Here is a 15,108-nt window from a genome sequence, read left to right as displayed (position 1 = left end):
GACATTATATGGGTCTATACAGATGAATCAACAATGCTCCTTCCTACCGGGAAGGAGTCACTGCCCACCAATCAAACATTTCAATACGCTTCAAAATCTCAAAGATAACAGTTGACTGATGAATGACGCGAGGATCACTGGAAATGAGGACAACCGGCCAATGGTTACAGACCGCATACCAACGGCATTCCAGTGACGATTTCAATTGTTGAGAGCTTCTTACGACTAATCTGTCACCAAAAACTGAGGCCTTAAAACTAAAAAGGACCTACATCTGCATTAAAACTATCTATATGACGAGATAAATATCATAATTTAAAGGCTTCACATTTTTGTCCATGATATCTTGCTATGCATTGAAATCATATCAATGTCAAGGACTGCCTAGTCTAAACGGGAGGCGCATTTCAGAAACGCTCCAAAAATGCACGGAAAATCTGTGAAACATGGAAAATAGATGAAGAAAAACTGTTGTAAAGCTATGAAAAACTCATGTAAACAACCAGTCACAGCTATACAGCGTATAACTTAAAGGAGTCAAATGTGTGTAGGGGACCGAAAAGAAGAAGAAGAAGAAGAAAAACTAATTCTCATAAAGCATGGAGAGCTTTGGCATACCAATATGTATATCAACAGAAAAGTGACTAGCGTAAGTGCCATGTAGACAACAACCCCGTAAGGAGGACAGGGCTTTAATACTTACTGAAAAAGACCGGATTAAATAAACAACAGCACCAAATACGTGCTATTCTACGTTTTTATTAAAGGTTTAACAGATGTCTTCATAAACAGTTGCATAAACCATCGAAGCTGCAACATTGCACGTGGTAAGAACCGGAAACAAACACCGTGAGTGCATTTACAGTATTCAGTCGTCGTGTCTGAAGCCGATCCGCTCAGACGCCTGCCGCCCTGTGGCTGTGTATCTCCACCCATGTGACATTGCATTTAAAAAAAGAAAGAAAGAAACATAGTATAGAATAAGGCGCATACATCTGCAGATTGCACAACACAATTTGTTCTAGTCGTAGTAGATAAAAAAAGAGGTTGAACTCGCAGCCTGTAAAAACTCCGCAGCTAAATGTGGCGCAATCATCATCGTTGAAATAAGCAACTAATTACACAAAGAGACCAAAACAAGTTTCCACTTAAAACGCTTCTCGACGATTTGTGTGTTGCGTTCATTCAGACTGAGTCGATGTAACGGTTTTTATTGAAAGATGTACCTGAAAATGTGTCGTGTGTCCGTTTTTCTCTAAAGGTTCGTTAAGAAATGTTCCGAGTCGAACACTGTAGAAGCACAGAAACAGCCGCTCGCTCTCTGGCTCAAAACACAAAGAGAAAAACTCGTTCTCCTCGCTAAATCGCATTGGCATCGCTTTCTTCAAAAACCACGCTTGTGCAGGTACTCTTGTTCTACACGAAATATCAGTCCACCTGTGTAGATTTGTTGATCACTCAGCAAATCAAAGAAATATTTTATATATATATTTATATATATATATATATATATATTTATATTTATGTTCCATTGTTTTAATCTCTGCTTACAAGTCTTAATTGAATTGGAAACAAGGCAGCAGCAAACTGGGAGAGAACTATCAATCTTAAATCTCGTCTGCTGACGAAGGCTCTGATTGGCAGATATGGTTGTCAGCACACATTTTGATAGGCTCAGGACTGAAGTCTTCTTAATTGGCATGGGAAAGAGGATGAGATCATGATTCTGGGTCAGATCCTGGGCTGAAGTCTGCTTTGCAGGAAGGCTCTTATGCCTCCGAGAGGCCGCAGGTCGTTCTGGTGTTTGCGCCGATCGATGAAGGAAATGAGTCTGGAGGTGTCGATGCACTCGGCTGAGCGACGGCCCCCCCCGGGTCTCAGCCAGGGGTCCTGCAGGCAGGCGGCAGCTGGGGGGCGCTTGGAGGGTTCGGTCCTGAGAAGCAGACACACGAAATCCCGCGCCGCCTGGCTCACGCCCTGGAAGTAGTCGTCGGGGAAGCTGAAGTCCAGGCGGCAGATGTTGAGGCACGTCTCCTCCACGCTCTCGTCCAGGAACGGAGACGCCCCGCTCAGCATCACGTACGTCACCACCCCCAGACCCCACAGGTCAGAGGAGAGAGAGACGGGGTCCCCGAGAACCAGCTCGGGGGCTGCGAACTCTGGGCTTCCCAGCAGAGGGTGAACGTGAGGAGTCGAGTTGAGCTGCACTGCGTCGCCGAAGTCTGTCAGCTTCACCATCGGCTGGGACACGCTCTGCTCCACCACCAGGTTTTCAGGCTGGTCAGAAAATGAGACATTAGCATCGCTTCGAAATTCAATTTTTATTAATATTAATATTTAATTAGCATGCTAAATGAGAAATAAAATATAAATGACTAATTGTTAAATAAAATTATTTATTTAAGACATGTTTATTTATATAGCATATTTAATAGTAGTAATTCATAGTGCTTTACATAAAAATTATACAAAAATAGTAATCATAAAAAGGCTAATAAGAAATACTACATTTTCACACGTATGTACAGTACAGTACCGGTCAAAAGTTTGGAAAAATGACTTTTATTGAAGTTTTTTGAAAGAAGTCCCTTATGCTCATCAAGCCTGCATTTATTTGATCAAAAATACAGAAAAAAATATATATATTTTGAAAAATTATTACAATTTAAAAATATTGGTTTTCTATTTGAATATACTTTAAAATATAATTTATTTCCGATGCAAAGCTGAATTTTCAGCATTATTACTCCAGTCTTCAGTGTCACATGATCCTTCAGAAATCATTCTAATATGATGATTTATTATCAATGTTGGAAACAGTTCTGCTGCTTGATATTTTTTTAATAACCTGTGATACTTTTTTTCAGGATTCTATGATGAATAAAAAGTTAGAAAAAAAAGCATTATTTAAAATAGAAATCTTTTGTAACAATATACACTACTATTCAAAAGTTTGGGGGATACTAAGTTATTTTCTTTCCTATTTTGAAATAAATTAATATTTTTATTCAGCAAGGATGTGTTAAATAAAAAAAAAGTGATAGTGAAGATTTATATTGTTGGATTTCTATTTTGAATTGCTGTTCTTTTTAACGTTTTTTTATTCATCAATGAATCCTGAAAAAAGTATCACAGGTTCCAAAAAAATATCAAGCAGCACAACTGTTTCCAACAGTGATAATAAATCATCATATTAGAATGATTTCTGAAGGATCATGTGACACTGAAGACTGGAGTAATGATCCTGAAAATTCAGCTTTGATCACAATTATATGTTAAAGTATATTCAAATAGAAAACCATTATTTTAAATTGTAAATTGTAATAAACATAAAAAATAGTAATGTCTCCAAACTTTTGACTGATGATACTACACACACACACATATACACAAACACACATATATACACACAAAAAAATGACACCCACCTTTAAATCCAGATGAACTATTCTGCAGTTGTGCAAGTACTGCAAAGCTTCTAAAATGTCCCGGAGGTAAAAGGCCACTTTCTCCTCAGTGAGGTTCCCCCAGCTCACAATATAGTCCAGGAGACGGCCCTGATCAGACCTGTGCAAGAACACAACACTGAAGCTCAGGAACATCTCTGAGTGTGAAATATTAAAGATGTTAAAGTGTGTGTGCTCTCACATCTCAAGGACCAGTGCGTAGCTGCTGGAGGTCTCAAAGGTGTCCAGTAGCCTGACTAGGTGAGGGTGCTGGAGTCTCTGTAGGACAATAAACTCGTGGGTCACCTGGTCTCGCTTCATGAGTTTCTTATTCACAAACTTGACCGCCACAGTCCGCTTTGACCCTCTCTGGTCACAGCGTTTTACTACAGAGAACCTTCCCCTAAGAGAGAGAAACAACACGATCACAATCACGATGTTGCCACGGTCCTTTCTCTATATTAGCATGTTTCTGACAAAAATAAAACCGTACTCTACCCTTCATTTGTGACGAACTTGCATTGTGTTAATATTCTCTAAAAGTGTGCCACCATGTTTTTTCTAATGGATTCCCTTACAAAGTTTTTATAAATGAATCTATTTGATATCAAAATTGTGTGTATAAATTGCCACGCGTCTCACCTGCCCAGCTCTGCTACCTCAGTGTAGAAGGACTCAAAGTTGTCTTTCCACATGACCCGGATTCCATCGCTGGTAGTTCCTGTGAAAGACAGTCAAGTTAAGTTCAGAGCCTTGCTTATCTAAACCTCTGAAATTCCAGATCAGGGTTCCTTAAACCCGGTCCTGGAGGGCCACTGTCCTGCACAGTTTAGCTCCAACCCTGATCAAACACACCTAGCTGTGAGTTTCTAGTGATCCTGAAGACATTGATTAGCTTGCTTAGGTGTGTTTGATCAGTGTTGGAGCTAAACTCAGCAGGACAGCGGCCCTCCAGGACCGAGTTTGAGGAACCCTGCTCCAGATAGACACTCTGCAAGGCCAGTTTGAAAAGGAACATATTCTTACCCAACACTCTGAGACTGGCTGATGATGCCACACTGCCTACGTCATTGGTAGCGATGCAGGTGTACGTGCCATCATCCTCTGAGGTCACACCTACGATACGCAGCGTGGCCTCGCCAGTCTCACTGTGGTGCAGAGAGAACAAAATAAAACATTAGATTAGTTTAATCACTGCAATGAAATCATATAGAATAAAATCAGTATTTTGTCCTTCAGGAGAAACATCTAATATCTTTATATTAGGCCCCTAAATGGACATGGAGATGGAAGAAAAATTATAGGAGGAAAAATTATATGTCAATGCTTTTGCGTTAGCTCACACAAAGTTTCTTGGGGGAACGCAAAATATTTGTACGTTCACAAAACGTTGAGTTCTTTGCGAGTGAATGCAAAGTGTCTTGGGGGAACGCAAAGCATTGAAATATATTTTTTCCTCACCATGTCCCTTCCAGGTATTAAAACATAAATCTAACAAGTGATAGATATATTAAAGTGAGATATATAAACAAAGCAATTAGGGCTGTCAAACGATTAATCGCGATTAATCGCATCCAAAATAAAAGTTTGTTTTTACATAATACATGTGTGTGTACGGAGTATAATTATTTTCTATATATAAATACACACACATGCATATATATATATTTAAGAAAATGTGTTATTTATATATAAAATATTTATATATAATATAAATTATATAAATAATAAATATATATACACAGTATATACATGCAAATATTTCTTAAATATATACATGCATGTGTGTGTATTTATATATAGAAAATAATTATACTCCGTACACACACATGTATTATGTAAAAACAAACTGTTATTTTGGATGCGATTAATCGCGATTAATCGTTTGACAGCCCTAAAAGCAATATATATATATATCGTTATATGACCAAAATAATAAAATAATATATTCATGTCTCTAATGTTGCAAGACAAATTTTTTTTTTTTTGCGGAAACAATTTTGTCCTGTTTGTCCGCACCTGTAGACTATACTGAAGTGGCCGTTGTTCGTGAGTGTTGACTGATCGGGTCCCTTCCATGTGACTGTGGCTTTGGGGCGGCCACACACTTTACACCTCAGAGTGACACACTCCCCTTTATCACAGGTCACGTCACTCAGGGGGACGAGGATCTCCGGGGGAACTGGGAGGAGAGAAAAAACAATCCATTATAAATGTCATCCCTTTATTAGCTGTTTATAATTCTAAGCAAACAGAACATTTCACTTAACAGACATTTTGAGCTTACCATCATAGATATAATTGGGATTTAGAAGCTGCAAAATAGAGAACAAAGTTTTGAGTATACATCTTTCTGAAGGATTTCCAGAAAATGACAAGAAAGAAAGATTTGTGCTTGTTTTTATTAGTGTTACCTTTACAGAGACCTTATTGGTTAGTCCCTCTCTGGATTTCCTGTATCCGTTTTCCAGCTTGACCTCCTTTTTATTTTCCTTCTCTCTTTTCTCTGACTTCTTACGAATGCGGAGGGATGTATGCCATGATTTCCTACTGGAAAGCAACACATTATGTTAAAAATAATGGTCGCATAACATATCGAATGTAACTTATGAAATGAGACCTATTATGCCCTTGATTTTTGACTTTCATGCTTGAATGTTCAAAAAACACCTTATTTTTCACATATTTGACATTGTTGCAGCTCCTGTCAATAACGCCCTGATTTCCAGTTTCTATGAAGCCCCTCCTTCCGAAAAGCACAATGTGCTCTGATTGGTCGGCTGAACCAGTCTGTTGTGATTGGTCAACTGCTTCAAACGTTTTAGAAATGTCGTGGCTCTTACCATAACCGTGAGTTTCATCAGACTACTAACTCAACCAAGCCCCGTCCCTTTATTTTATGTGTAGGAAGGGATTATTTAAATGAGGAATATTGTGATGCTTTGTTAATTTGCAGACTTTTTCATGCCCAAACAGCAACATCACATACTAAAGAAAGGTGACAACGTAACAAAGCATAATAGGTCCCCTAGAACACAAAGAACAGTTAACTGCTGTGTTTGATTTTGTTGCATTATGAAAGATTCAGCATGTGTTATGTAAACGGTTAGAGGCGAGCTCTTACTTAATGGTCCCCTCTGATGCGTCGGGGATGATGGCGGAGGTGTGTCCCAGCACGTATCCGGGGATCCAGCCCTCGGCGGCGGGGCATTGGTCTGTAGCGGCGCGGAACACCAAGAACATGTTCTGCTGATTGGAGGCCAGGATCTGCACCACCTCCCCTTGACCTACATTAATCTCATCCTCTTTCAGAGCCACATAGTCCTGAGTCACCAACATGGTGGAGATATTACTGCTGCTGCTGCTTTCACTCTGTGGACACACACACACACACACACACACACACACACACACACGGGTTTTAGTACCAGAGACACTTAATACCTTTAATACAAACCCCTGTACTGTACAACATGCGTTTACCCGTGTGAAACGACAATATTTCCACATTAACCCTCATGTTCCACTTAAATGTGTCATTTAGAAAAACGCTGTATATTTTTCCTTGTAATATGTAATATGTTCCACTGACCAATCAAAAGCAAGAGGGTATTATTAAAGCTGTATCCCTATGTTTTATCATAGAGCAGCCATGTACTTAACTAAAAAAGAAAAGTGATTATTTCTGGTAACAATGTTGTTTGTTTATGGTCAATTTTGACATAGAAACAACACCGTACAAAAATACAATACAATTTATTTTAAGTACACAAACTGAAAATAATGCTTGTTTTTATGTTTTATAAATGTTTAAATGTTTTTGGGTCTCTAGATGTAATGCACTATTTGTTAGGGAGGACATTAAAAGCATTATCAAGTTGAAATTTTATTTACAATCAGTTTTCATAAGATTACGTCTTCATTTCAGCCTGATGCATCAATGTTCATAGTTTTTTGATCTAGCAAGTCTTGAGGTCTCTTTGACCACATACAGAACATGAGGGCTAGTAAATCCAGAACACAATGTATGTTTTTGGTGTTTGATAATGTCAAAACATTCCATAATAACTCCCATGCTCAACAGTAATATTTACAACTTTTGATTGACATGTAACCTTGCAAGTGCACTGCATCGAAAACATGCATTAGTAAACCAGAACAGTCAAAGAAAAGGTAAGAAACAGAAAAGAAACTGAGATAAGAACTCGTGTTAGTTACAGTAGCCTGTTAAAAAGATCTAAAACTCTGAACTAAGTCACATGACAGGCAGAATCAAAACTAACACTGATGTTTCCAGCATTCATTACGTAAGATTAACATAAGGTGCGGTCACATTAGCTAAATTTTGGCGAAACTACGTGAAAAAAAGTCAGTGGTGTAGTGATGTATGAAGCACAGCTCACAGAGATGTCACTTTCAAACCAAGCAGTTTTTTGTTGGTCAGTGTGATCAACTTAAACCCACTGCCAAATCTCCCAACTGTGGTGATTCCTATCAAAATGACTGAATTTCACCTGCAAAAATTTGCATAACAACAGTAAACGTGACTGCACCTTTAGTCCTTAAGAAAAGCTGATTCTCAGACGGAAAAACATCTTGTAAAGACCTCACAAAGAAAGTAGCTTGAGGTTAATATTTTGATTTTTTGATTTAAAAAAAAAAGGAGAAATCTAGTTCTTGTTTTACAACTCCATAAACAGTTAGTATCTGGCCAGAAGCAGAACGGTTAGATTTCTGAGATGCAGAGAAAAGGCTCTGTTGGAGGTCCACAGAGTAGAAACCAGGTTAGGAGAGGCAGAAATCAGACAGAATCCAGGTGTGTTAGAGAGTCATTCATGAGGGGAAGACAGGAGCAGAGTTGAGCTGAAGCGCTGCGGTGGCCCGGGGCAGGAGTGTGTCTCTTACCCCGTTGCTCTGAGTGGACTGGACAGATTGCTCACTGGCAGAAGAGCAGGTACTCATGCGGTCTGCGTCTTTACTGTGGGTGGAATGCCGGTGACTTTGGTTCTGATTTTGCCGTCCCAGGGTGTCGCACGCTTCCCCGGGGAAGGTGAAGGAGCCGGGCCTGCTGGCGGGAGAGGCGGGAACAGAGCTCCAGAACGAGCCGGAGCTGCCGCCCGTCTTCGGCCCAGGACTGCAGGGTGGGATGGAGTCTTTGAAAGCCGGGGTGGCTAACGGGGAGGCCATGGGCGAGACCGTTCCGGGTCTGGGTTTGACCAGAGCTAGCGGGGCCACCGTGGCTCGAGGGATCTGGGCCGGAGAGGCTCCATCCCTGCTTTCTTTGGAAGCGCTTTCCGTTGGGTCCGTCTGTTTGGGGTGAGGGCTCGCAGCAACCTTCACCTTTGGATCTGGCTCTGTGGTGCAAGAGGGTGAGGGACCCCTGGAGTGAGGTCTCGGGGACATACCTGATATTTTGTCGAGGCCGTCGGGCTCGTGGGCTCCGGGCCCCAGGGCGGGAGAGTGATGACGGAGCGGCTGAGGCAAACGCGAGGGCTGGGGAATACGGGAGGGACGAGAGCGGGAACCCGACCCAGCCGGGGCCCCTCCGCCTCCTCCAGGGGCCATCACCTGACCCCCGTTCCCTCCAGCCTGTACACTGCTGCCTGAGACACCAGGGCCCTCCACATGGTTCCTCTGGTAGTCTATGGGAGATGTGAGCGCTGCAGGAGGAAAGACATCTAGTGAGGAGAGAGACTTCACTGAACCGTTCGCACACGAGCACAACAGCTGACAGGGTGTAACAGGCAAGAAGGGGCTGGATGAGATTGTGCTAATTCTTTTTATCATGAAGATCAAAATTGTTAGCATTAGTTACAGCTTTAGGCATCGCCTTAAAATGAACAAAACGTATAACACTAACATTAACCTACAATAATAATAAGTGTCTACATATACTAATATATTTGTAACATTTTAAGTTAATAAGTTAATGTATTATGAATGAAAAATTATTAACAATGAATAACAGTATGTTTATAAATTATAAAAAATAATTAAGACAAGCTTATTAGTAATGTAATTTTAAAATGGCATTGTTAAAGGATTCTTTTTAATCTTTGTTTTAATTTGACAGTGAAAGTATTAATACAATAGTAATATATATCTTATTTTGTTTAATTTTTTATTGAATAATAATAATAATTATCATTACTATTATAGGCAAACTGATATATAACAATATTAATTTATGAATAATAATAATTACAACAATAATCACATTTTAAAATAGCAAAATTAGCAATTATTTTAAATAAAAAAAAAATCTTCAAATTGTTCAGCCCTTAAAATCACAGGGGGATGGATCTTTTTTGATTGTTTTGTTTGTATTAAATGCATGTTAAACATCATTTATGACTCGACCTAAAGACCTACTTTTATACTCGTAAGTGTTGCTGGTTGCTGTACCATTGAGGAAATGACGCTGGCTCTCCAGGATTTGGCTGATCTGCAGCATCCAGACTTGTCGTACTCCAGGATGGCTTGAGTGCAGAATAAAGGCCTCTTTGCTGCTGTTAGACGTTCTGGAGGTCAGTGCGAATTTACAGGGGTCTCCGTCCACACTGTCCTCCAGCCCCAGACAGCTCACCTACACACACACACACACAAACATCATGTTTTTACTTAGTCTTTTACTTCTCAACACATTTGTCATGACAAAATTAGATCCCAAGACACAGACAGATGAGGACGCCTGTACCTTGATGCTGTATTTATACAGGTAGCCAGGCATTGAGAAGCCCCTCTTTTTATCTAAAGGTTCACTGAAGATTACAATCTGTTCAAAGAGGAAGACTCTTCTCTCCTTCATCCTGTTCAGCAGGCCTCCGTCCGGTTCAGCCACCATGAAGGTGTCCTGCAGGAGGAGACGCCCCTGAGCGATGATCTTTCCCTGTCAGAGACCGATCACATGAGTTTAATCCATCCATTCAAACGTAAAACACCTTCTTGATAATAATCTACTGACATAAACAAGTTCTTACATCAAATCCCTGGAGTCGACCGACATTCATCATGTCGTTGCATCTTTTTGGTACAATGCACATGACCTCAACCGCTTTCTACAACACAAGAACATCATCAGTATAGAACAGAATTGAAAAGAATAATGTTTAAATATAAAATGAAATACCTCCAATTCCACTGAATCAATTCCAAGTTTTTTGGAAAATTTTAGGAAATCCTGAAAACAAACAAACAAAACGCATCAGAATCATGATTAGACTAACATTTGTCAACAGGTCTAGAGCAGTGAGATGCGGTAGATGGACAAACCTTTAGCAGCAGCTGGTACTTCATGATTCTCTGAACAGGTTTAATGAGCAGATCAGGGATCTGAAGCCTGTGACCCAGACACTGTTTCAGATCCTGCAAGAGAGGCGATTCAGTTTGACATTGGAAGTGTTTCATGATGTCTTATGTGATTTACATTTTGTGGCATACTTATATTAATGAATAATGTATGTAATGACATCCAAGCTTTATAAATCCAGATTTAAGATACGCACCTCAAAATAGGTGTCGATATACTCTGAGACAATGTGCTCAGATTTAGGTTTGTTCTGGCAGTAAACAATGTACATGTGCAGCCGTCGCTCCTGAAAGGCATGACAAGTTCACGAGTATGAACAATGTTAAATTACAGTAAAAGAACAAGTTTGATTGATTGCTTAAAAAGCGGCGTACATGTTTGAGGAACAGAGGGCCCAGCCGGTCAGGGTCCTCAAGGCACTTCTCAAGCTCTCCCAGGAAGAAACTGAAATATTAAAGACTGCAGTTAGTTTCATCTCTCTTCAAAATAGTTTTGAAATTAACAGCCACAAAATTGCTTAAATTATCAGACAATGCTGTAAACCTTTTTTATTGGCCTTTTTTCCAATCAGTGTCTATAATAAAAAAGAAAGGACCTATTATGCCCTACATTGTTGCAGCTGTCAGTAACGTTCTATTTAGTTTCTGTCTCTATGAAGCCCCTCCTCTGATTGGTCGACTGGATCAGTGTGTTGTGATTGGTCAACCAGTTCGAGCGTGTTTGGGAAATGTCCCGCCCCTTACCATAACCGTGAGTTTCAACACACTACAAACTAACTTAACGAGGCCCCGCCCCTTTATTTTGCATATACGTTGGTCAAGAATTATTTAAATGAGGAATATTGTGACTCATTCGTTCCAGGAAGAATAACTTCTTTTGGAGTGAATTTGTGTTTTGTAGCTTTGCAGACCTACAGTATTTCATTCTTAAACAGCAACACTACACACTAAACGAAGACGGAAAAAAAGCATAATAGGTCCTCTTTAATACAATTTGAAAACATAATACAATACATCACAGAGTAGATACATACTCTTTGTGCCAGTCATATATCTGCTGAATATTTCCAAAAACAATCTTGTCTTTTCCTTTCATATCATCTGGTACTCCATCTTCCCTCATCCTGGTCATATAGCCCTGCCGGACACACAACACAGCGTCACATCACATCCAGTCACATGATCACATGTCTATATCTCAGCATCCAGTGAATAGTATGCACTTACCTCCACGATCAAACTGAGATCTCTCACATAGTCCCTCTCCGTCTCGATCAGTTCCAGCAGGATGTAACTAAAAGGAGAAAAGGGACGTGTGTTACAGGCGCTGAAAATTATGAGGACAGTAACATAGAGAGGGAAGAGAGCATGATGACGTACTGGCGTCTCTTGAGGAAGCCGGTCTTGCGTTCCTCTATCTCATCGATCGGAGAGGAGGAGGAGAGCAGGGAGTTATCAGATGGATTGAAAGAGGGGCTGCTGCTGTCCCCTTGTTCCACAGACAAAGAGCTGGGCCGGTCCTCCAGAGCCTGTGTGGACATGAGACCGGACAAATAATACGATGGGTAAGCTACTTGAAATGTTATATTTTTTAGTAAAGATCTTGTATAATGCCTGGTTATTAGTTTAATATTATAACTAAAACACGGTGTGCTATAGTTATTTTACTAAATAACTATAGTAAAAACACGGTGGTATTATTTTATATATTTTTAGTAAAATTCTTGTATAATACCTGGTTAATAATAAGTTTAATATTTAACAATAATAGTAATAACACTGTGGTATTATATTATATTCATTTGTGTTTTATATTTAACAATAATAACAACACTGTGGCATTTTTTTATTATATCATATCATATATCATATCATATCATGGGCCCTATTTTAAGGATCTAAGCGCATGGTCTTAAAGGAGAACTCCGGTCAATTTTAACATTGAGCTCATTTTTTTGTACATTTGGAGTGCTGTCAATACAGAGAACAACGACAAAAATCGGTGTTGCCTACACCGAGTTATTCTATTTTTAAAATTTGCACCCTGTTGACTTCAATGGGGCAAGTACTAAACCTGCTTTTAGCCTCTTAACATCCTTGATGTGTCATTACAAGTGCACAGGTCATGTGAGTGATTCCTTCTGAGTGAACACGAGTGAGTCTGACTGCAGTAGATGTGAAAGAAATGTATAAAAATGATGTTATTTAAGCCAGGGCAAATACCTTTGTTTACATCCTGTTTTTCGGTTGAAGTCCAAAGTAGTCGATTGCAGAGTTCACACGCATAGGTTTAATACCTATGATCACGCGCGTGAACTCGGCAATCGACTACTTTGGACTTCAACCGAAAAACAGGATGTAAACAAAGGTATTTGCGCTGGCTTAAATAACATCATTTTTATACATTTCTTTCACATCTACTGCAGTCAGACTCACTCGTGTTCACTCAGAAGGAATCACTCACATTTTCTGTGCACTTGTAATTACACATCAAGGATGTTAAGAGGCTAAAAGCAGGTTTAGTACTTGCCCCATTGAAGTCAACAGGGTGCAAATTTTAAAAATAGAATAACTCGGTGTAAGCAACACCGATTTTTGTCGTTGTTCTCTGTATTGACAGCACTCCAAATGTACAAAAAAATGAGCTCAATGTTAAAATTGACCGGAGTTCTCCTTTAAGCGCACGGCGCAAGTTCACTTAGTGCGTGTCCGAATCCACTTTTGCTAGTTTAACGACGGGAAAAATGGTCGGCGCGCCAGGCGCATGGTCTAAAAGGGTTGTCCCTATTCTCTTAATGAGTAATGGGTGTGTTTTGGGATTTACGTGCGTTAAACCAATCAGAGTCTCATCTCCCATTCCCTTTAAATGCCAGTTGCGCTCGTGCCATGGCAGATTCGCTATTTACATGAAGGAAATTGATAGTGGAAAGACCGAACGCGTCTCCAGAGCGAAAACGGATCTGCTCGTGCGCGAGGTAAAAGTGCGCAAGCAGAACATCTACGGGACAAGTCGGATTCCACCATATCTTTATGTACACAATAATAATCTTTTCCATTGTAATCCTTTTATTTTTAATATCTGGCATGTTTGTGTGCTGCTGTACGTGCGTCCCTGTGTGTTTAATAAGCAGAGAGTACGCGCGTTGTGGACCCGCCTATAGGCACACATTACTAACGCGCTCTTTAAATAACAAAAAAAATATTGCGCTATTGACTTTAGACCAGGTTTCAGTTGGTCAATGGCACAGTCTATTTCTGTTGCCTCAAAATAGCAACGCACCAACAATGCGCCAGAACACACCTCGTTTTGAGACCAGCACGCCCATGGGTGCACAAATGGGCGCAAATGCATTTGCTATTTAAACAACGTGGCGCAGGACGTGAAAATGATGACTGCGTCAGGCTGAAACTAGCAAAAAACACTCGCATCGCGCACGTCGCTGCATTGCGCCGGGTGTAAGATAGGGCCTCATTTCATATACATCTGTGCACTTCTTACCATCTTGCTTTTGACCAGCTCCTCAATGGCACTGACTAGCTCTGCAGCGCTGGGAGTCTCAGAACTGGAGGGTCGGACGGAGAGACGGGAAGAAGTCTGCAGAGATAAAGACAGTGAAAGAGGGAAAAAAGACAAACTAAATGACACAAAGGAAATATGAGCCATATGGAGCTAAACTGTAATCAGGATTCATTCAGGCATGGATTTAGGCACTAGTTTATTGTCTTTGCCCTCAAAGACATTTAATGCAATTTTGATTTTATTACAGCAGTTAAAATAGCTTCACTGCATTATGTTGAATGCATCAGTAACTAATGGTAATAACATTATTATTATGTGTCTGGCATCACACCATTGTAAACGTACAAAATCTGCACTCTCAAACAGTCTCTGGTGCAGTTTATCAGTTTTGAAAAGTCGAAAATAATAGAGATATTTTGATTTCAATTTTATTCATAAAAAAGGCCCCATATAATCAAAATGGCTTTTATTCCATGTGATGTGTGATAGCTCTATATGCATTGACAAAAATACACTTTTAGAAGATATATACGCATTTAAAATGTACAGTCCTAGTCTTGCAGCCAAACAGACCAAAATAGGAAATGTGTCAACAGAGGAAAGAAACCTGCTGCATTTCATGGGGTCTTAAAAAAAAAAAAAAAAAAAAAAAAATTCAGGTTGACAATAGCTTGATGCTCGACACCTGAGACTGGCGGAGGGTTTCTTTACTTTAGGTTCGAAAACTGGCAATCAAAAACATTCATCAAATAGAAATAGAGGGAAATCCAGCAGAAAGTCTCACCCTTGCTGTGCCTTCCAGACTTTCCAATTTGTGTCTGGGTGTGGCCTCAG

At 39.9% G+C, this 15,108-nt stretch overlaps 1 protein-coding gene across 4 annotated transcripts in view; it reads right to left on the bottom strand.

The window, feature by feature from the left end:
- Positions 1-1,522: 1,522 nt before the first annotated feature.
- Positions 1,523-15,108, bottom strand: part of trioa (trio Rho guanine nucleotide exchange factor a) — a 113,312-nt gene continuing 99,726 nt past the window's right edge. For 2 of the 4 annotated variants that reach the window (XM_079878204.1, XM_079878205.1), the window contains 21 exons: positions 14,254-14,349; positions 12,135-12,283; positions 11,982-12,048; positions 11,789-11,892; positions 11,130-11,199; positions 10,952-11,041; positions 10,719-10,811; positions 10,576-10,626; positions 10,427-10,504; positions 10,144-10,335; positions 9,852-10,032; positions 8,352-9,106; positions 6,571-6,818; positions 5,861-5,996; positions 5,734-5,761; positions 5,466-5,628; positions 4,473-4,594; positions 4,089-4,167; positions 3,649-3,849; positions 3,429-3,567; positions 1,523-2,277 (listed from right to left, as the gene is read on the bottom strand). In XM_079878204.1, coding sequence (XP_079734330.1) covers positions 1,732-2,277; positions 3,429-3,567; positions 3,649-3,849; positions 4,089-4,167; positions 4,473-4,594; positions 5,466-5,628; positions 5,734-5,761; positions 5,861-5,996; positions 6,571-6,818; positions 8,352-9,106; positions 9,852-10,032; positions 10,144-10,335; positions 10,427-10,504; positions 10,576-10,626; positions 10,719-10,811; positions 10,952-11,041; positions 11,130-11,199; positions 11,789-11,892; positions 11,982-12,048; positions 12,135-12,283; positions 14,254-14,349 — 3,588 coding nt within the window. In that variant the 3' untranslated portion in view covers positions 1,523-1,731. Of the gene's footprint in view, positions 2,278-3,428; positions 3,568-3,648; positions 3,850-4,088; positions 4,168-4,472; positions 4,595-5,465; positions 5,629-5,733; positions 5,997-6,570; positions 6,819-8,351; positions 9,107-9,851; positions 10,033-10,143; positions 10,336-10,426; positions 10,505-10,575; positions 10,627-10,718; positions 10,812-10,951; positions 11,042-11,129; positions 11,200-11,788; positions 11,893-11,981; positions 12,049-12,134; positions 12,284-14,253; positions 14,350-15,108 lie in introns of all 4 variants that reach the window. The other 2 variants (XM_079878203.1, XM_079878206.1) reach the window with 1 other exon arrangement.

The sequence above is a fragment of the Squalius cephalus genome (assembly GCF_949319135.1).
Source record: "Squalius cephalus genome assembly, chromosome: 8".
NCBI lineage: Eukaryota > Metazoa > Chordata > Actinopteri > Cypriniformes > Leuciscidae > Squalius > Squalius cephalus.
The sequence above is the reverse complement of the archived record's forward strand: the minus strand, read 5'-3'. Positions and strand labels throughout refer to the sequence as shown.